The 22,026-nt window shown below is 41.7% G+C and overlaps 1 protein-coding gene across 1 annotated transcript in view; it reads left to right on the top strand.

The window, feature by feature from the left end:
* The window catches only part of PDGFD (platelet derived growth factor D), a 178,171-nt gene that overhangs the window by 125,941 nt on the left and 30,204 nt on the right, over positions 1-22,026 (top strand). The window contains 2 exon segments of the mRNA XM_060179823.1: positions 15,024-15,228; positions 19,845-20,091. Coding sequence (XP_060035806.1) covers positions 15,024-15,228; positions 19,845-20,091 — 452 coding nt within the window.

The raw sequence follows: 22,026 nt of genomic DNA, 5'->3' as shown, positions 1-22,026 counted from the left end.
ATCCTGTCTAATTGCTCACACCTCTCATACACACAGGCAGACACTAGAGTTCTTCCAATTAGTCATTTTCACCCCCAACCATGGAAAATTGCAGTGTTCAATAAACTGAGGTGTGGGAGTCTTGCTCTTTTATCTGTGGGATTCTTTGTGGGTGATTGATGTACGTGTCACAGACTCATTCAAATGGCATTCCTGTGTCTTTATTTTATTATACATCCCAGGATGCTAACCTAGGGTTATTGCTGGGGCTCAGTGCCTGCACCACGGATCCACTGTTCCTAGACGCTATTTTTTCCCCTTTTGTTGCCCTTGTTGTTTTATCCTTGTTCTGGTTATTATTATTGTTGTTATTGATGTCATTGTTGTTGGATAGGACAGAAGGAAATGGAGAGGGCAGGGGGAGACAGAGACTCAATGTGCACACACCAAAGCCTTGGCAATGGTGCTCTTGTTTGTTCTACTTGGTAACATTTGGACCTTCCTTCAACAGTTATCAAGAGATATTGTACTATTTCAAGATGTTGGTATGTGAAGAAGTGCTCCGAAATTCAGTGATACTTGGTTTAAGAAATCATTATCAACAAGGGCAACAAAAGGGAATAAATAAATTAAATAAATATTTTTAAAAAATTTAAAAAAGAAAAAGAAATCATTGTGCCTTGTGGTCCGGGAGGTAGCGCAGTGGCTAAGGCACTAGACTCTCAGGCATGAGGTCTTGAGTTCAATCCCCAGCAGCACATGTACCAGAGTGATGTCTGATTCTTTCTCTCTCTTCTCCCATATTTCTCATTAATAAATAAAATATTAAAAAAAAAGAAATCATTGTGCCTGAGTTACCCTAATGCCCCGCAATTTAGTAACCATTTAAGTATAATTATCATGTATGTAACGTTTGTAAGGGAGAGGTGAAGTATTCATAGCTGTACTTATAGAGCCTCACAGAAGAAGTTCACTATAATGAATCATTCAGAATATTCTAGACAGGGCCCTTCACATCTGCCAAATAGGCCCCTTCATCATGGGTTATCTATTTTTTCTGTGTCTTGGAAGATGTGAAGATTAGTAGAGTGAGAAGTATTTTGAATATTCATTAATTTATAGGATAGGAAGACTGAAAACCAAAGCATCTTTCTGTTCTGTGTGGTGTTGGGTGGTACTCTGGACCTTGGGCAGTAGTGCATTGGGTATGTAATATAAAATTTACATGTTGCATATAGACTTAGGTTTATACAAACCACATCAAGCATGCGATTTCTACATTAAATCCTAGCTAGTTTTTCCCTAAATTTGATGATACTTCAGAGATTACTAATGTCTTTATTACAAAAAATATCAAAATATTTCAAGACCAAAATATTTCAAGAACTGTGTTCTGCACAGTTCAACTCCATGTCAGTCAGTTTTGTTTGGATTGTTTGCAGCCTTATGAAACTTATGTTGTGAAACATTTTAAAAAACTCTCATTCTCTGTGAATACTCACTGTAGATCACATTGTAGTTTTTTTTTTTACAATACTTATATTAAAATTTTTACTTTCTTATATTAAATATTTTCTAGAAGAATTTATGAATCCAAGGGACCAAGTGGTGGCACACCTGGTTAAATGCACACACTACAGTGCACAGGGATCCAGGTTCAAAACCCCTGGTCCCCACCTGCAGGGGGAAAAGCTTCAGGAGTGCTGAAGTAGAGCTGAAGGTGTCTCTCTGTCTCTCCTCTCTATATCTCCCCCTCCTTTTCCAATTTCTCTCTGTCTTTATCCGCAAATAAATAAATAAAAATTTTAAAGTGCAGAATCCCATTCAACCTGGTTTTACGTATTCTTTATATCTTGTCTGCTGTCTCTCTCTATCATTCAACTGTTGATATGTCTGTACTAATTAAAGCAGATATTTGTTGTCATTGTGGTTGTCTTATTTTAAGAGTGTAGGATTGAAAATATCTCTCTCCCTCCAGAAGTCTTTTACTCTATATAATATTATAACTTTAGAACTAGGGACATAGGTCAGCATTAGAACACAGAACTTGCCTGCCTGGGGTCCCAAAGGCCATATGAGAGAGCTGAGCACTGCTCTGGTCTTTTTCATAAAATAAATAAATTCGTTTCTGTAGTTTCTGTCATGCCATTCAACACTGCTGTCCACACCTGCTACAACATCAAATGCTCTTTTCTCTCGTCCTTTACATGTAAATATCACAACACAAGAAAAGACACCAAAGAAGAGAAAATAATCAGAAAATATTATGCTGAATTGTCCAAATGTGATAAAATCAGAGCTTCAGGACACATTGGTGGGGTGTCTGTCCAGGGAAGTCTGGTCGGCATCATCTTAGTATCTGGAACCTGGTGGTTGAAAAGAAAGTTAACATATAAAGCCAAAAAAATTGTTGACCAATCATGGACCTAAAGGCTGGAATAGTGCAGATGAAGAGTTGGGGGGTCCTCCATTTTGTAGATAGCTAGTATCCCTCTCATGCTGATTTTTAAGTTGCCAAACTAATGAACTAATGAACTCTCCTCTTCACCATTGGGAGTTCACATGGTAATATTTCACCCTGTACTTTTCAAGTTAGGAAATAATTTATGGAAAACCATCTAATTAACTCTGGTTGAACTCCAGTAGTTGGACACCAGTAGGATTTTCTCTGTCAACGGATCTTTTCATTTGTGGAATAAAAGTTGGGGAAGGAGGATGCATCTGCAGGAGTTTTCAGCTCAGTCAAAAGGAAAGCATTGCTTTTAGTTCTTACTAAACACCACCTACAAAGAACCCCCCCCCCCAACCTTTAGATTCCAGCCTTCTACCTCGAGTGGAAGCCAGGAAGTTCCTTCTAACCTGAACATAAAGTGCTGGGCTCAGTTTTTGTCTGTTATTTTGCATTCCCTCTCACCTAGGATGATTCTTCCCCTGGTTAAGAGATGATGTGTAAGGTAGCAGGAACCATTCAGGAGACATAGATGTGAATATATACCCTGCCCAACACTTTAAATTGTGGATGCGATGTAACCTTTCATCATATGCATATTTCCTCTATGGACATGTGTCCCAAACCAGGTTGAGGAAGTCACCAACATACCTTTCCTTGGCCCTTCTCTCCTGGCTAAATCTAAGATGAATTCTGAAAGTAAAGTCAACCTCTTTTCTTTTTTCCTTTGTAAAGAAAGGATGGTGTTTTATTTAACTTGACACATTTTTCTATTAGAAACTACCCTTTGCTCATTTTAGGACCTCCATCTGTCCTCTGTCTCTTGAATTTCTCTTAGCTCCTTCCATCAGATACCACTCTGCCAGCTATCAGTAATGGCACTGTTTGTGTCCTGGGCTCTCTCTCTTCGGCACTGTATCGTCCTGTACTGAGGGAAAATGCAAAGCTTGTTTGAGTTAGCGTAATACTTATAATAATGTATTAGGAAAGCCACACGTGTGACTCTTGATGACTCTTGCTGAGCCTTCTGTTCTAAATTGGACCATTTCAAAGAACAACCATGGGATCTAGTTAATGCTCAGCAGATCTGAGAGTAATCATCCAAAGAATGTGGAGTTTCCTTGCCCTTGGGCACATGTTTTTTCTTTTTTTCTTTCCTGGTCAGAGCTCTTTAACTTATGTGACAGGCTGTTTATGGTGAACCCACTAATGCCAGTCCTGATGGAAACAGTACAGAAAATCTGGGGTCACCTTGTTAAAATGATGATCTGAACCAGGTGGTCAGCAGAGTCATTTCAGTGGAACTCTCCCCCAAGCGAACCCTTGGGGTATTTGCTAGATATGTCCCCACAGATGTCAGGCTCACTACATCATAATTGAACTTCTTGGGAAATTCTGTGTCTGGGGCATTTTTCCACTTTATTCCCTGATTTAAAAAAACTGCCTTTACTTGTTATTTTACTTTAAAATGTCATTCAGTGTTTAGAACTTTTATTGTCCATTATTTGTCATAACCATCCACTTATGAATGCATATATTTTGATTGTTTTTATATGATCAGATTGTCAGGGTTCCGGGGTCATATTATTGAACAAGATAGAGGTCTTCAAAGCATTTAACATTCTGCATATGATTATTATTATTACTTTTTCTATCAAACTTTCAAAAAAATTGTAAAGCATCTTTTAGATTCCTGGGTTTTTATCTAAATACTCTCAGAGGTAAGTCTGTACTTAGCTTAAGAGAGAGAGAGAGAATAAGATAGAACTGCATTAGTTCTACATTAAAGGATGCATTAAAATTCTTCCTTGATATATTTGGCAACCATTGATGTGCTAAGTGGCTAGCTAGTGCCTGGGATGTTTTTCTAGTTGATAAGAAATAAAGGATTTCCTCTATAATGTGTTTTTACAACTCAGTGCAATCCTCTGTTAATACTCTCAGTTTAGAAAGAAGCAAACAATTTGTATGATGTTCTCAGAAAGCTGTTCCATCCTTGCATCACCTGTGCCTATTAGTCTTTGTCAAATCACAAGTGTTTCTGTCTCCTGGAAAGAAAATTGTGCACTGTCATATCACTTGAACTTGAAACGAATCTTAAGTGCCACGTTATTCAGCCTCTTAAACTATTGCTTTAGGAATCAGAAGCCTGGAGGATGATCTGCTGTGACCGGAACAGCTAGTGTGATGAGGGGAATTCACCAGAACTAGGATTGATAGAACTAGTGAAAACTCAGCTGTTCCAGACGGTAGCTCTTAGTTTGACTGGCAAGACATTACTGTACATCTCTGTGCTGCTTTTGTTACCTGCTAAACAGTAGAGTGGGATGGGTGGCTGTGAACATTGGCAGTGATCTCAACAGCCTACTTCTTTCCCAACGTATCTGCATGATAGATTTACACCATATGCACACTATGCAGATTGTCAAGGGTATTGTGTTTGTTTAGTGGCAAAAGTAGTCACATATGGTGCATATGTTAGTATAGTCCATTAGTAAACACTGTTTTTATACCTTGAGTAATCATTGCATGGCACCATGTTCTTGATGAATCCCAAGGGTGAGTGATGAAGCGACTATCCATCAGCTTCTGGGGTAGGTGATTGGGTAAACTGAGGTTATTTAAAGGGCCAGGGGCAAAATAGGCAAATGCAACATTTTGACTTTCGCATTTTATTTTAATTGGCTATTTTCAGTTATGGAACTGAAAGTTAATGAGGGTGTGAACTTCCTTCTGTATCAAAATATTAAGTAAAGCATCCATTTGCTTTATAAGCATACACAGAAAATATCCTCTTTATGAAACTGATATATTTGCTACTTTTAATTATTTGCATTTTGTTTTTTTCTTAAAATTTTTTAAATATTTATTTCCCCGTTTCTTGCCCTTGTCTTTTATTGTTATTGTAGTTATTGTTGTTGTTATTGATGTTATTGATTGTTAGGACTGAGAGAAATGGAGAGAGATGGGGCAGGCAGGGGTGGGGGGAGAGAAAGATAGACACCTGCAGACCTGCTTCACTACCTGTGATGCAACTCCCCTGCAGGTGGGGAGCCGGGGGCTGGAACCAGGATCCTTATGCTGGTCCTTGAGCTTCGTGTGCGCTTAACCCGCTGCACTACTGGCCCGACTCCCTAATTATTTGTGTTTTGAACAGCTATTTTACAACACTAGTTAAAAGTATTTTTTCTGAAGATAAACTGCTGTGATCACCTCTTGATTTCAACACTACCATTGCACACCTCAGGTCATAGTTGTCTTTAACTCTGAGCTTCCTTTGTAAAGTGGTGAGGATATTACTAATTGAATAGGGTAATTGTCAGCCTTAAATAAGACATTTAAACAAATTATTGGTGTGCCTGGTACATGACAACCAATCCATAAATGTTAGCTGTTACTGGAACATCCAAGTACATGCCTTCATTCAGGAATGTGACTTTGTATAAAGAATTTGTATTTATCTAACCCCGATAGGTTGTTCTGTGCTTCTATAATTCGTTTTAACTCTCTTGCTAAGAATAGCCTCTCTTTGGCATGAAGTTATCAATTAGATGTAAACAATGTGATTCAGAAGTCAAAGTGTATTACAGAAAGCAAAGAATCTAAAATTGTCTCTAGCACATCTTGGACTGAGAAGGAAGAATGCCTTCTCTTACACTTTGGGGAAGAGGGAGCATCATTTCAGAAGACAAATGGCCTGAAAATACCCTTCACTGGCTCTGAGGACTCAAGAAGATTGCTAGATCTCTCTGTACATCAGAACTTTATCTGCCAATAGTACCCCCCAACACACACACAGGACCATACTAATAGTAAAACACACACACACACACACACACACACACACACACACACCATACATAGACTTTAGAGCTTTAGAGGGGGCCAGGCGGTAGCACACTGGGTTAAGTGCACATAGAGTAAAGCGCATAGACCAGTGTAAGGATCCCGGTTCGAGCCCCTGGCTCCCCACCTGCAGTGAAGCAGGTCTGCAGGTGTCTATCTATCTTTCCCTCCACCCCCATCTTCCCCTTCTCTCTCAGTTTGTCTCTGTCCTATCCAACAATAACAGAAATGGCAACAAAAACAAGGGCAGTAAGCAAAAATGGGAAAAATGGCCTCCAGGAGCAGTGGATTCATAGTGCAGGCACCGAGCCCCAATGATAACCCTGGAGGCAAAAGAGAAAGAAAGACTTTAGATACTGTTCATGAAACCTGCAGAGAGTTAAGAGCAATGCATCAAGCAAAGCAAGCACTGTAGCACTGTTTTCTGTCGTCCATTTTGAGATTGTATATAAACATGCTTTGGCAGGTGTGTGCATGTGCTTATGCTGCCAGAACCTCACACATGTGCAGCTCCTAGACTGACTTTTCCCTTTTCTGTTTTTTAGAGAGAAGGAGGAAGGGAGGGGGGGGAACACCACAACATTGCTTCAAAATTCATGGAGCTTCCTCTGATTCCATGGTACTCCCATGTGGTGCCAGATTCCAACCTGGGCCTCATGAATGATAAAACCTTTGCTCTCCTCAGGGAGCCATCTGCAAGCTCTGGCAGGACCTTATTTTTAACAGGGGAAAAACCTTGAAAATTATTTTTCACTCCATTTCAGTATAGTTTAAGTAGACCTGTGGCAAATTTATAAAACTGAGCACAAATTTGATCATCACACTACACAAGAATGAAGGCCCTGTCAGCTCACTCTCAACTCAGTTTTCTTGAAAGCATAACTAAGACAATCTCACTTTTAGGCTGTTCAGAGAAATATAGTCCCTTTTTTTCTTACAAAGATCTCACACACATTAAATGCCATTGGTTTCTTGGTGCTAGGATCTGTGGTCCTTTTTCTGTTGTCCCTGGGCTGACACCAGGAACCTGTCATTGTGTGTGTGAGACCTCCTCCTCTTTCCAGGTCAGTCTGACCTAGACATGGCAGCTCTGCTGGTCCCCTGTGGTCAGGGTCAAGTTGTCACCTGCAGTCCTGCTTGTGGTCCCTCACCAGTGTTCCAGAAATCCCAAGGCTCCCTCTGCCCTCTCTAAGCCAGACCCCTCCCTTGTGTCTTTTCAACTCAGGTCGAGGTATCTGTCCACAAAACTTGCTTAAAAGTTCCTATCTTAATTTCTCATCTCTACCTGAAAGACCATTTAGTCACCCTTTCCCCCTGCCAGCACCCCTGTGCATCCTGTGAACTGACCACAGGACGATCAGCTACTGCTCTTACTTCATTCTCACCTCCGTGGTCCTTTCTCAAGGACAGAGGCCTTTGATGCTCCCCTTCTTCTAGTGTTTGCCCTTCTTCCGTAGCCAGTCAACAGCGTCAGGTTGAGGTGGATGTAAAGTTTCGAGACCTCCTTTGAATCTGGAGAGGTGGCAGTCGTTGACTATGTGGGTCATAGTCTGTCTGGAGCCACAGGGGCAGTTCGGGTCGTCTCTGGCTCCCCAGTGATGGAACATAGCGGTACACCGGCCATGGCCTGTTCGATAGCGATTGAGGAGGATGCTCCCCTGATGTCACTGCTCTCTGCTCTTCCAGAGCCCAGCCTTAGTATTTCAGCAGCCTCCTGGGAGATAGTCCCACCCCAAGTTCTCTTTCCTGTTCATCTTTTCTTGCCACCACAGTTAGTCTCCCTTTTATCTATTTATTGGTTATTGATTTAACCCTGGTTTATGATACAATAAAACTCAGGGCTATAGTTTTTACACTGTAACTCACCATGCCCGCCACCACACCAAAAAGTCCTCTCTAGCTGCTTCCACACTTGTCCCATTCCTTTGACAACTACCATAGTTCTCACTGAGTCTGTAATCCTCCATTCAATAAGCTTCCTTCCTTTCCAGAACTTCCCTATTTCTACCTGTTTTTTCACACACAGGGTTGTTTTCTTCCAATTCTGCCTTTTGTAATTTAACAGCAGCTTTATTTGTTTTTGATGGCAATCTTGTCTTACAAGACAAGCCATGTTTTAGAAGCACAAATTCTCACCTCTTCAAAATGTGTTATCACACCCCCACACACAACCTCCCAGTTGAAACTCAAATAGCCAGAATATGGTCACTTTGTTTAATATTACTGCATGTTTCCCTGTACCAATGCGGAAGAACTTAAACATAGCACCGGGAAATACTAAGACAGTTCTTAAAAAGCAGAGGGGAAGCACCTTCAGGTGGTGGGAGGAATGTTAGTAAGATAAATACACCTGGGAAACTGTAATACGATTGGAAAGACAGGTGACAAGGAAGCTAGACCAGGTGTGATGCAAGATTGGAGATTTAAGAGAAGGGAGGAGGACACATGAATAGGTCTTTACTTTCCATGGTCCTTGTGCATCTGGCCCTATGAGCTTCCTTTGCACCCTAATAATGTTTCTGCATGGTTTCCCTCACATCTTTGTAGTAAAAAGGCTTATGTCTTCCATATCTGATCACAAAGCCTCATGCAATTCTTTCCACGAAGGTGCTGTGACTAAACTCTTACAGGAGTGAACTAATGGCCCTAGGACTTTGTAGGAACCTGACCAGTTCTCCCCACTACACCCCCAAAGCATTAAAGCACTGAATCCCTCCACCAAAGTCCACTGGACTTCCTCCACCCTGGTGACCGGCTCCTGTCCCCAAGCACTGGAGGTCCTTAGTCCTGCAGGTTTAGATCAAAGGCTTGTCTTCATTTGCTTTGCTTTTGCTTTGTTTCTTTTATTTCCTTCATTTGAGAGAGAAGGTTCAGTATTTTTATTCTGCACAAATCTCATCAATGTTTCCTGTAGGGCTGGTTTAGTATTATTAAATTACTGTAGCTGATGTTTTTCTCTAAACCTCTTCATCACTTCTTGGATGGAGATCTTTTCAGTTCAAAGCTAAGAGTTTGTCCTGCTGGTCTCCAGTGCACATACTGTTGCTTGTCTTTTAAATATTCCAGTAGTTGGCCTTTAAAGGTTTACCTTCCCCATGTCTTCCTGGAACCCCGTGGGCCCTGTTCAGGTCAGACCTTCCCCTGATCTTCACACACAAACTGTCTTTGCTTGTCCAAGAAAGTACTTGCCAGTGACACTTGGCATGTAATCTTTCTTTGTGTTTTGTTGTGTGCTGCCATTGTTGGGGTAAAAGTAGTTCACAATTTACACTTCTGCAGTGTGAACTATAGTTTTTCAGGTCTAGAGATAGTAATTGCTCTTTCAACATTTGTAAAACTTATGGGGCAGGGCAGTAGTGCACTGGGTAAAGCACACATTGTATGAAGCGCAAGGACAGGCATAAGGATCCCAGTTCCAGCCCCCAGGCCCCCACCTGCAGAGGAGTCACTTCACAAGCGCTGAAGCAGGTCTGCAGGTGTCTATCTTCCTCTCCCCCTCTCTGTCTTTCCCTCCTCTCTCAATTTCTTTCTGTCTGTCCAACAACAACAACAACATCAGCAATAACCACAATGGAAAAAAAGAAAGACCACCAGGAACAGTGGGTTCATAGTGTACCGACCGAGCTTCAGTGATAACCTTGGAGGCAAAAACAAAAAACCATATCTGAAGGGTCAGGTGATGGCACACCAGGTAAAGGACACATGGTACCATGAACAAAGGCCCGGATTCAAGCGTCTAATCCCCACCTGCAGGAGGAAGCTTCACAAATGGTGTAGCACTGGTGCGGGTGTCTGTTTTTCCTCCCTCTTTATCTTCCCCTTCTCTCTCAATTTCTCCCTGTGTCTATACAATAAATAAATAAATAAAACATTTCTTAAAAAAAAAACAGTTCTGAACCTAGCATCTAGACCACTGAACAGATAAAAGTCAACCACTGGCTGGCTAACACTCTGGAAAGTCAACAAAGAAAAAAAATCTCCTTCCCAGTCCCTTATTTTATAAAGGAGAAATCTGAACCCAAAAATGAGTCTGTTTTTCTGTATTATTTTGTTTTGTTTTGTTTGCCTCCAGGCTTATTGCTGGGTCACTACAGTGCTGTCACTACAAATCTACTGCTCCATTCCCCCCCCCCATTTAATTGGATAGGATAGAGAAATTGAGAGAGGAAGAGGAGATAGAGAGGAAGAGAAAGAAAAATAGACACCTGTAGACATGCTTCACCACTTTTGAAGCATCCCCCACTGTAGGTGGGAAGCTAGGGGCTCAAACCCGGATCCTTCCATGGGTCCTTGTACTTTGTACTATGTGCACTTAACTTTTCTTCTTCTAGCGTTTGCCCTTCTTCCGTAGCCAGTCAACAGCATCAGGTTGAGCCTGATGTAAAGTTTCGAGACCTCCTTTGAATCTGGAGAGGTGGCAGTCGTTGACTATGTGGGTCATAGTCTGTCTGGAGCCGCAGGGGCAGTTCGGGTCGTCTCTGGCTCCCCAGCGATGGAACATAGCGGCGCACCGGCCATGGCCTGTTCGATAGCGATTGAGGAGGGCCCAATCATAACGTGCTAGGTCAAAGCCGGGTTGACGCTTGCAGGGGTCTGTGATGAGGTGTTTGTTCTTTACCTCAGCTGACTGCCAGCTCTGTTTCCAAGAGACTGGAACAGAGAAGTTCAGTGTAGGCGTAGGGGACCAGATTGGGTGACGAGACGTCAAGCGTTGGACAGGGTGGGCGAAGATATCCGCATATATTGGCAGGTCTGGTCGAGCATAGACGTGGGAAATGAACTTAGATGATGCCGCATCCCGACGAATATCTGGCGGGGTGATGTTGCTAAGAACTGGAAGCCATGGAACCGGGGTGGAACGGATAGTTCCAGAAATTATCCTCATGGAGGAATATAATTTGGAATCGACCAAGTGGACATGGGGGCTACGGAACCATACTGGGACACAGTATTCTGCAGTGGAATAGCATAATGCCAGAGATGATGATCGTAGTGTGGAAGCGCTCGCGTCCCATGAGGAGCTGGCCAGTCTTGCAATGATGTTATTCCTCGCGCCCACCTTTGCTGCAGTTTTTATGAGATGTTTGTGAAATGACAGAGTGCGATCGAGAGTAACGCCAAGATAGACTGGCTGGGCTTCATGCCAGATTCTCGTATCGCCAAGCTGCACATTAAGCTCACGCGAGGCCGAGGCATGGTGTAGATGGAAAACAGATCATACCGTTTTTGCAGTGCTAGGGATTAGTCGCCATTTTTTACAGTAATCAGATATCAGAGACATGTCTTTCGTGAGTGTTTCCTCTAGGATGTCGAGGAAACTTAACTGAGTGTGCCCCAACCTCTAGCCTTCTAAGAAGGTTATTTATTTATTTATTTGTGGGCTTTTTTAAAAGATTTTTTAATATTTATTTATTCTATTTTGTTACCCTTGATGTTTAATAGTTGTAGTTATTATTGTTGTTGTTACTGATGTTGTTGTTGTTGGATAGGACAGAGAGAAATGGAGAAGGGGAGAGAAAGATAGACACCTGCAGACCTGCTTCACTGCTTGTGAAGCGACTCCCCTGCAGGTGGGGAGCCAGGAGGCTCAAACCAGAATCCTTACGCCAGTCCTTGCACTTTGCGCCACCTGCGCTTAATCCGCTGTGCTACCACCCAACTCCCTATTTGTTTTTTAATTTTTGATATAGGCAGAGAAGTTAGAAGGAAGGGGGATAGAACGGGAAAGAGACACCTGCAACACTGTTTCACTGCCTCTGAAGTCTGCCCCCAGCAGGTGGGGCCCAGGGCCTTGAATCAGGGTCCTTGCACACTGGAATGTGTGTGCTTAATCAGGTGTGCCAACCTTCTGGCTCCACAAAATGTTTTTTATTTATTTAATAATTGTCTGTGTAGATTGATGGTCACTTTCTATTCATAGCCAAGGGTATCAAGTTCTCATTTACGTTATTGATGCAAAGTTTCATTTTAGAATAGATTTTTTAAGACTTTAGAGAAATGGTAGGCACACAAAGGTATTGAAACTAATAAACTATGACAGAAATTCTGAAAGTACTACTGAAGCAATAGAAATGTTAAAAATTTGGCAGTGTCCATTTAGAGCCTGCATTTAATAAATGGTTGACTGACAGTACACATCAGTCTTCCTTCATCCATTTCCTTAAACCTCCACAAGTAATTTCCAGAGCCTCATTATCAGCATGAGGGAAAGGGAAGAGAAAAGCATCAGTTGGTAGAAACGTGTTTGTACCCAGGAGGTTCTTTGGGCTCCCTGGAGGAAGTTGCTGTCTGCAGAGCTGAGATCAGTCTCCAGGCAGGGGGTGTGCTGGACCTGGGCTTTCAGTTCCAGCTCTTGCCAGGCTCACTTCCCCCAGTCTAACTGAGCAACATATTATACACTAAATGAATACACGGAAGTACAAATTCCCATGCTCATAGAACATTTGGAGAAGGAGAGAGGCTCTTGTATTGAACCCTCACCCTACTATTTTGGATACTTGAACAACCACCCTCAGCAATCCCATCTTTTGGTGGTTTCCACCAGGCATGTAAGCCTCCCAAGTTAGGCTCTCTAATTCCAGATTCCCAAGTCACCTGTGTAGGAGAACACAAAGACTCAGCAGCCAGAGGACTGCTCGGGGTGGTCCACAAAGCCTAAATCTAGAAGGCAAAGACTCTCACTACTGAGAAAGAGGAGGAATGGACCCTCTGCGCACTGACAGTTAGACACACAGGGGCCAGAATTAGGTCAGATTTCACAGGCTAGGGGCCCAGTTCCTGCTGGACTACACTTCAGACACCAGCTGAGAGTTCGGTAGTCCCCAGGCTGCCCGCAGCACATTTGTCAACTGACTTATATAAGTTTAAGAGTCTCCACAGTCCCCCCACCCAGTTTCCATAATTTGCCAGTGCCTGTGGTAATAAATGATTGGCTGGCAGTTTGTATCTGTCTCAAGAAAGCACTGTAGTTGCAATTTTAATTTTACTCTAAAGGGAACAAATCAGGATCAGCCATACACAGATACAGAAGCTGAGGTCTTGAAGAGTTTTCACTGCCTTGTTAGCATTACTCTTTACCACCACACTTCACCTCCACACACCACCAGCACAGCCATGGGTATCGCCTACCAGGATAGTTACCCTAACTGTCATCCAGAATTTCAATTGGAGTTTTAGTCTATAGGCAAGATTGATTGAAGCACCAACAATGTGATTAAATTCAATCTCTCAACCTCCCCCATATCTTTCAAAGGTTGGGCTGAAATCAGATGGCTCTCTTTTTTTCTTTCTTTTAGAAAAAATTGTTGAGAGAGAGAGAGAGAGAGAAACAGAGCATCACTGTGGCATATGCAATACCAGAGATTGTACAACTCTGCAGTTCTCCCCACTGCACTGCCTCTTGAGTTGGTATAACTCAAACTCTTTAGTAATGTGGTTGATCTTTCTGCTCTGGTCAACTCCCATCCTGAAAATACTTAGGGGCCCACAGTGAATGGAATTATTGCCACAAAGTCAGGATAGTCCTGGAGGCTGAAACTGCATCACAGAAACATGTTCTTTTTTATTTTCTTCTTGTTTTTGAGGGTGTTTGTCAGTCATCTTCACTGCTTTGAGTGGACTTTTTTTTCCAGATAGGCTCACAAAAGCCAGGGTTGAGAGTGAGGAATGACATAACCAAAGTGTCCTATTCAAATGCTATGGAGGCCAGCTTGAACCTAGCAGCACACATGACAAAGCAGAGTGCTACCCATTTCGTTGACCACAAAGGCATTTTTATCTCATGGGAACTGAGAAAAGCTTAGAAATTCTTCCTCAAGATCCCAGAACAGAAACCAAATAACAGATTTGAATCTCCTATACAACCCACAAAAAAAACAGGAGAAACAGACCTATTTTAAGTAACCAAAATTTAAAGAAAAAAAATGGTGGGTGCCCAGCCGTGGCACAGCGCGGGTTAAGCGTACATGGTACAAAGCGCAAGGACCTGCATAAGGATCCTGGTTTGAACCCCTGATTACCCACCTAGAGGGGGGTCGCTTCGCAAGCGGTGAAGCAGGTCTGCAGGTGTCTGTCTTTCTCTCCCCCTCTCTGCCTTCCCCTCCTCTCTCAATTTCTCTCTGTCCTACCCAACAATAATAACAATAACAAGAGCAACAAAAATAGAGGAAAATGGCCTCCAGAAGTGGTGGATTAATTCATAGTGAAGGCATCTAGTCCCAGAGAAAACCCCGGGGGCAGAAATAAATAAAAAATAATAATAATCATTATGCACTACTAGATTCTTCACATTTGTTTTTGGCTCATGCCTTCTGTGATGTAGAAGCATTTATTAAGTATCCCTGTCCTGATGACTGAAGATATACTATTATACTGTCAATAGAAAAAGTACTTATTTTATGTGGAAAAGAGAAAGCATGGATAATTTGATAGTGCTTGCTATTTGAATTCCAATCTAAATGAACCTGAGGTCATTGTTAATGTTTGCTGTCAAAATAATTTTAAGATTGCTCCCAAGGTACTTGATGGTGTTATGCATCAAATCTAGATTTATGCAGAATTTGGGGAGCTGGGGGAACTAGAAGACATATATGTTGTTTGTTTAACCAGGAGACTGCCATTTGGTCTTCACTTTCAAATAAAATTCAGAAGTATTTTTGAAATGTGATGTTTTAAACTGCTCTCTCTTTTTTTTTTCTTTCCTGTAATTGGAACAACAATACTAATTTCTACAAGTTGTGACTACTAACAGAGAGCAATCACCTCACAGACTTGTACCGGAGAGATGAAACCATCCAGGTGACAGGAAATGGCTACCTGCAGAGTCCCCGCTTCCCGAGCAGCTACCCCAGGAATCTACTTCTGACATGGAGGCTCCACTCACAGGAGAAGACAAGGATACAACTTGCCTTTGACAATCAGTTTGGACTAGAAGAAGCAGAAAATGAGATCTGTAGGTATGTGGAGGGAATCCATTTTAGAGTGCAGTTCAAGGTGAAATAAAAGATGCATTTCGGGAGTCGGGTGGTAGCGCAACAGGTTAAGCGCACGTGGCACAAAGCGCAAGGACCGGTGTAAAGATCCCGGTTCGAGCCCCCGGCTCGAACTTGCAGGGGAGTCGCTTCACAGGCGGTGAAGCAGGTCAGCAGGTGTCTGTCTTTCCCTCCTCTCTCCATTTCTCTGTGTCCTATCCAACAACGACATCGATAAGAACAACAATAACTACAACAATAAAAACAACAATGACAACAAAAAGGGAATAAATATTTTTTCAAAAAAGATGCATTTCAAACATGATCCATGATCGGGGAAGGAAATAGTTCACCCAGTATGAAATGTGCCTTCAGTGTGTGAGGTCCAAGATTTGAGCCCAGAACTACATGGGACCTTCATGAATAACGAGATGGTACTGTTAAAGAATGGCATGGCCCAGGAGGTCATGGCTACACTGCTATAGTTGTAAGCATGACATTATGAGTTCAAACCCCAGCATTGTATGTACCAGAATGTTGATCTAGTTCTCACTCTCTTCTGCCTCTCTACATTCAGCATTGCATGGGCTGGAGTAATGTTTTCATTCTCTCTATCTCATTAATAAATAAGTTTTTAAATTTAATTTTTTTAAAAAGAAAGAAAAGTTAAGCCAGGGATGTCGTATTTGTTGATCATGAGTGAGGTCCCTACACCATATTAAAAAATAATAAGTAAATTTTTAAAAAAGAAAAAAAAGGAAGAAAAAGAAGCACATCAAGCTTCTCTTCAGGCTCTCTGCATCTGCCCAAGAGGTACCTCACATCTTTGCCAAAAACCCTCCTTGCGGTCCTAGAAGGCAAAAATAAGTCAGAGCATAGACTGCCACTACAGGAGATGTGGTGACCTGGCAGGACACAGAACCTCATGTCTGCAGTCATGAGAGACAGGCTGCTTGACTTGGGAAGCAGGGAGCATGAGGGCCCCTGTCTTGGCAGACAGAGAACAGCCTTGGTCAGTAGGTAGATGCGCCCGGCATCTCAGACCACCTATACACCTGGTGGCTCTGGAATGTACAGTGCTGGCAGGACTCCAGGTACTAACCCTAGTGGTAACTCTGTATGGTGCGGATCCCCTAACATAGCGAGAGGATGAGGTCAAGTGCTGAGTGGGGCAGTCAGCGGGCTCTCAGGGGTACCAGGCCTGGATGGTATGTAAGAAGAGGGCCCTAGTCCCTGGCCTGGTTCTCAGGTGATCTTTTCCCTCCAGTTTCTGAGTCAACAAGAAGGTGAAAACTCTCACCTAGCACTCTCCTACCTCCTTGATGTATTTACCAGAGAAAGCCTGTTTCTCTGGCTAGTCTGTGGATGGAATCTTACTCTTAATTAGCATGTATGAGGGTTGGGAAGGAGTTTTTTTTTTTTTTTTTTTTCTGTTTTGTACTTTACTGCATTGCTTGTTCTGCATTGCCAATGAACTACTGAACTGCTAAATTCTTTCAGCAGGTTTGTTTCTCTTTGAATAATAAAAAGAGGGTGCCTCAAAGTTGGCTGTCCTTTGTTGCATGTTTATTATCCTGACAGCTTTTATTATGCTGCTATTTTTTTTTTTTTAGAATAACAGCAAAGATTACTTTCCAGTATCACAGAGGGTAATGTATGCTAGAAAGCAGCACTGCAGGCTTGCAGGAAGAGCCAGCTAATGTTTACAAAGAAAATCAACTAGAGTAGACCTTGTCTTTTTAACCTTGAAAGGGAGAACTAGCTTTCTGTGCTGGATAAAGACAGAAGATGAAGAAACAGAACAGATTAAAAAGTCATCACAGGCTATGCCAAGGAAGGGAAACTATATGCCCACTGTGGACCTGGTTTTGATTCTGTCATGACCACAGAGCTGGGGTTCCAATCCTCATAGTGAGTAAACCCTTTTGGAGAGAAAGTTGAATGGTGGTGGGGAGAAGGGAGAGAACTCACTCACTTGCCTCAGAATCCACCCTAGGAAACAGAGTAGTGTTCTCTTGACCTCAGATCCAGAATGAAAATTACACTGGTGTTGCATAGGGGAGGGGAAGAGTGGACCAGGGTGGGAGTGACCTATTGTATTAGGAGCAAAGTTTCAAATATCTATTCATGCAATAAATATGATTGACATATATTTTTATATACAATGAATGCAATTGATTTTCTACCATCTGTTCCATAGCCTTCTTGATGTTTACACTGTAATATTTTATTGCTTGAGTAATGATACTCTGTTAGTGTTTTCACCTTCCAAGCACCATATAAACCGTAGCTAGATTAATTTACACAGCACCCAAGAGATACCCTGGGTAGAATTGCATAAATCTTCTGGTTTGGCTCCTAAGGAAAGTAAGGAAAAGGAAATACAGAGGCTCTTTTTTTATCAGTATGAACGAAATCTGATCACAATAACGTTGTGTTTACCTAATTTATCCTGCCTAATCCTAGAATTGACCTGAAGTGTACAGGTCAGTGAAGCCATACTGCACATTTTTCCTATTCAGACATGATGACATGGTTACTAGGACAGAAAAATATAAGATGGATGTGAGACTTCTCCCTCAGCTCATTTTGATTTTCACACCAGAATTTGCAGTGTGCCCCTAGCCTCTGAGTTAGAAAGCAAGTAGCATGTAAGATCGACAGGAGCATCCAGAACTAAAAGGCAGGTAGTTCCACTCTTCAGGTAGAAAGGCCCGAAATATCAGCTGTCCGAACATAAAACAAATGGTCCCCAGAAGCTGTGAACTGTGCTACTAGGGATGGCCTCCTATATGAGAGTGCTGTGGAGGCACATCAAGAATCGTGTTTAGAGAGAATACACAAGAGATCTTTCCTGTCTTCTTCAATCTGGCTTCCCAGTTCTCTGACCAGTGCCAAAGGTCACCTATGAACCTAAGCTCTTTCACTTCTGGGTATAGGCAGCTGAAATACTGCTGTTGTGTTATATAAAAAGATTTTTTTTTCTGGTTTTGCCTATAGGGTTATCACTGAGGTTTGGTGCCAACACTGCCTAGCCATCTCTCTTGGTGACCATCCCTCCCCCCGTTTTATTTATTTTATTTTATTTTTGCCTCCTGGGTTATCACTGGGACTCAGTTCTGGCACTATTAATCCATTTCTCTTGCAGGCCATTTTTCCACATATTTTTTTAATATTTACTTATTTGTTCCCTTTTGTTGTTTTATTGTTGTAGTTATTATTGTTGATGTCGTCGATGTTGGATGGGACAGAGAGAAATGGAGAGAGGAGGGGAAGACAGAGAGGGGGAGAGAAAGACAGACACCTGCAGACCTGCTTCACCACGTTTGAGGCAACTGCCCTGCAGGTAGGGAGCCGGGGACTCGAACCGGGATCCTTATGCCGGTCCATGTGTGCTTACCCCACTGCGCTACCGCCCAGCCCCCCCTTTCCCCATATTTTTAATACGATAAGACAAGAGAGAATTTAATAGGACAGAGAGAAATTGAGAGAGGATGGTCAGATAGAGAGGGGGTGCGAAAGATAGACACCTGCAGACCTGCTTCACCGCTTGTGAAGCAACACCTACCTCCGAAGGTGGGGAGCCGGGGACTCGAACTGGGAACCTTGCTCTGTTTCTTGTGCTTAATCCAGTGTGATACTACCCTGTCCTCTTTTCCCACATTTTATTAGATAGGACCAAGAGAAATTGAGAGGGGTGAGACAGAGAGGGAGAGGAGCCATGCGGTGAAGCATCCAGTTAAGCACACATATTACTAAGTCCAAGAATCAGGGTTCAAGCCCCTAGCTCTGCACCTGGGAGGGGGGCGAGATGTGAAGCCGATCTTCAGGTGTCTTCACAAGTAGTGAAGCCGATCTTCAGGTGTCTTTCTCTCTCCCACTCTGTCTCCCCCTCCTCTTTCAATTTCTCTCTGTCCTATCCAATAAAGGAGAGGGAGAGAAAGATAGACAGACACCTGCAGACCTGCTTCACAATCTGTGAAGCATCTCTACTGCAGGTGGGAGAGTGGTGGCTGGAACCCTGGTCCTTACACAAATCCTCCCTCAAAGTACTGTGTTGGCTTAACAGGGTGTGCCCCCCAGATCATGTATTTTTATAAAAAACATACTGATTTTACAACAGCTTCCAATATTGTAAGATTTTAGAAGTATTGTTTTCCACATCTTTGTGGTCACTTCCTTTTTTTCAGGAAGCACTAGATCTGGTAACTTTGTTCAAAATAGCTATTTTTTTTTTTTGAAAACCTATATATAGTAAATATTTGGGTAGTCAATTAAGAGCTCCATTTCTTTAATATGGCAATAGTTAAAGTTAATCTTTTTTTTTCAAGGAAAACTTTAAGTCATATGATCAAAAACAGACTCTTTTGATGATTTGAGAATAGTCATGGGTAAATGTGTGCAAGGGATCTCCCAGATTGTTGAAGTTGGATTTTAGAAAAACCTGGCCTTTCTTTTAAATTTTTTCTGTAGGTTATAATTTTTATTTTAATTGGTAGCTGATGGCAAATCCTACCTGTATGTTTGAACTTCTCAGTGAAAGCATAAATTTCAAAGTTTACTTTAACCCACCTTTTAAATGCATATGATATTTATCCTAGGTATGATTTTGTGGAAGTTGAAGACATCTCTGAAACCAGCACTGTTATTAGAGGACGGTGGTGTGGACATAAGGAAGTCCCTCCAAGGATAACATCACGAACAAACCAAATTAAAATAACATTCAAGTCCGATGACTATTTTGTGGCTAAACCTGGATTCAAGATTTATTATTCTTTTGTGGTAAGTAGCCTAACCACCTTATGATTAAAATCAAATTGGTTTCATGAATTCTAGGGATCATTTTTTGTGATTAAATATACTGTAAGGGTGAGTGAACTTTATAGATTCCCTCTGGCATGCTTTGTTTCCATCCTGTGACTAAAATGTTGAAGTCTTCTTCACTAAAGAATACCATTTCTGATCTATTAAGATACCTGGCTGGCACACATTTAGAAAAAAAAACAACATATACAATATTGAACAAAAATAAAATACTTTATAGTAGAATATATATAACTTTTGATTCAACTGAAGCAAGATAAATGTACCACCTAATAAAAGGTATGTGGGAGTTAAATCCCTTTAGTTAAAAAAAAAAAAAAGTGGACTTATTCCAGTCAGGAAAGACTCCAGATGATTTTAATTTAAATCTTGACCCACATTGGGGACCATGTGTATCATAACCATAGAACCCCAGGATTAACAGGCCTCTAAAAGATCATAAGGTAAAATCCAGGACCCCAGAGATTCTTTTTAATCACTTTATTGAGGAAGTGTTACAGACTGTTGTCATTACGGGTACAGTCGTACATGTCCCCAAGATAGATGTCAGTATACATCACCCTCCACTAATGGTCATGTTCCTCCACCTTAGGGCACTGCCCCCCACACTTGCTCTGTCTCTCTGTCTACCCCTTTGGAACCCTTGAGGCTACTGCAGTAGACCATAACTGGTATTACCCGCCTTACTTTATTTCTTGACTTCCTTCTCTCATCTGTATTGTGGTCTGACCCCTACTGACGTACCTCCTAGATGTTTCCAACTTTAGATGGCTCTGACCATTAGAAAATATTCATCTTGGACCACATCTACATTGCCGGTAAAACATAAACATGATTATGTTTCTTCTTTACTCAACCACTCATTTATTAAAATAGCATAAAGTGGGCCAGGCCAGTTAAGTGCACATGTTACCATATGCAAGGAGCCAGATTCTTGCCCTCAAATCCCACCAGCAGCGGCCCCCCACTTTGCACCAGCAGGGGGAGCTTCAGGAGTGGTGAAACAGTGCTGCGGGTATCTCCCTGTCTCTCCTCCTTTCTCTATAGCCCTTCCATCTCAATGTCTCTCTGTCCTATCAAATTAAATAAATACAGTTTAAAATAAAGAAAAATAGCCTAAAGTTTTTCCTTGCTTTCCTTGTCTAGGAGCTATAGATCAAGCCGAGAGAGACTTCAGATTTTTTTTTTTGCTATAAACTATCTTAAATATCCCAGATCCTTCAAATACTGGCTTTTGTGTAATGATTTTTATTCTGAGGGAACACTGTCAGACTTATTCTTCCTTTGTCTAGCGTGAGCATCAGTACAGAACACGGTGCTACATAGGGCATGACTTTACGTTGTGGTTTTCCTCTAAACAGTTAAATTAACAAAAGTGAAATGATGGCTTTTTTAATGTACTGTGCTTTTTTTTTTTGTAATTATGGTGAGTTATTAAACACTTAGTGAATTTTACATTAGAACATTATAAATGAAAAAATAGCATGCAGTGACACTAGTTCCAGTTTTAATTTGAAAATAATCCATCAAGCATGATTTGCATTATTGAAAACTCATGCTTTGCTGCTCAGCATTAAAATTAAAGTGTGAACTTTTGGTTTCTACATTTCTTTGCCTCTTAATGTGTTCAGTGACACATCTGTTCTCAGTTTTTGTGGACAAAGCAGACATGGCATGTTGGAATGGTAATGAATAGGCTTAGTGAAAGATTTTTTTTTTTTTTTGCTTTAAAGTAGCAAAGCCCTATTAGTGATAATGTATGTACTTTTGTGAACCTTCGGTTGAATGGTCTGTAAGTCAGTTACAAACACCCTACTATGCTGAAATCATAAGTAACTACATTTGTAGAAAAGGCAGGAGAGACATGAATTAAGGAAGAGATGGATCCTCCTGTTTGAAGGAAGGGCAAGCTCTCCCTCATCTCTTAGACCGTGTTTAGTGGACTATTGGCCAGCTCTG

The sequence above is a fragment of the Erinaceus europaeus genome, chromosome 20 (assembly GCF_950295315.1).
Source record: "Erinaceus europaeus chromosome 20, mEriEur2.1, whole genome shotgun sequence".
Classification (NCBI taxonomy): domain Eukaryota; kingdom Metazoa; phylum Chordata; class Mammalia; order Eulipotyphla; family Erinaceidae; genus Erinaceus; species Erinaceus europaeus.
This window is presented reverse-complemented; position numbering and strand designations above follow the sequence as displayed.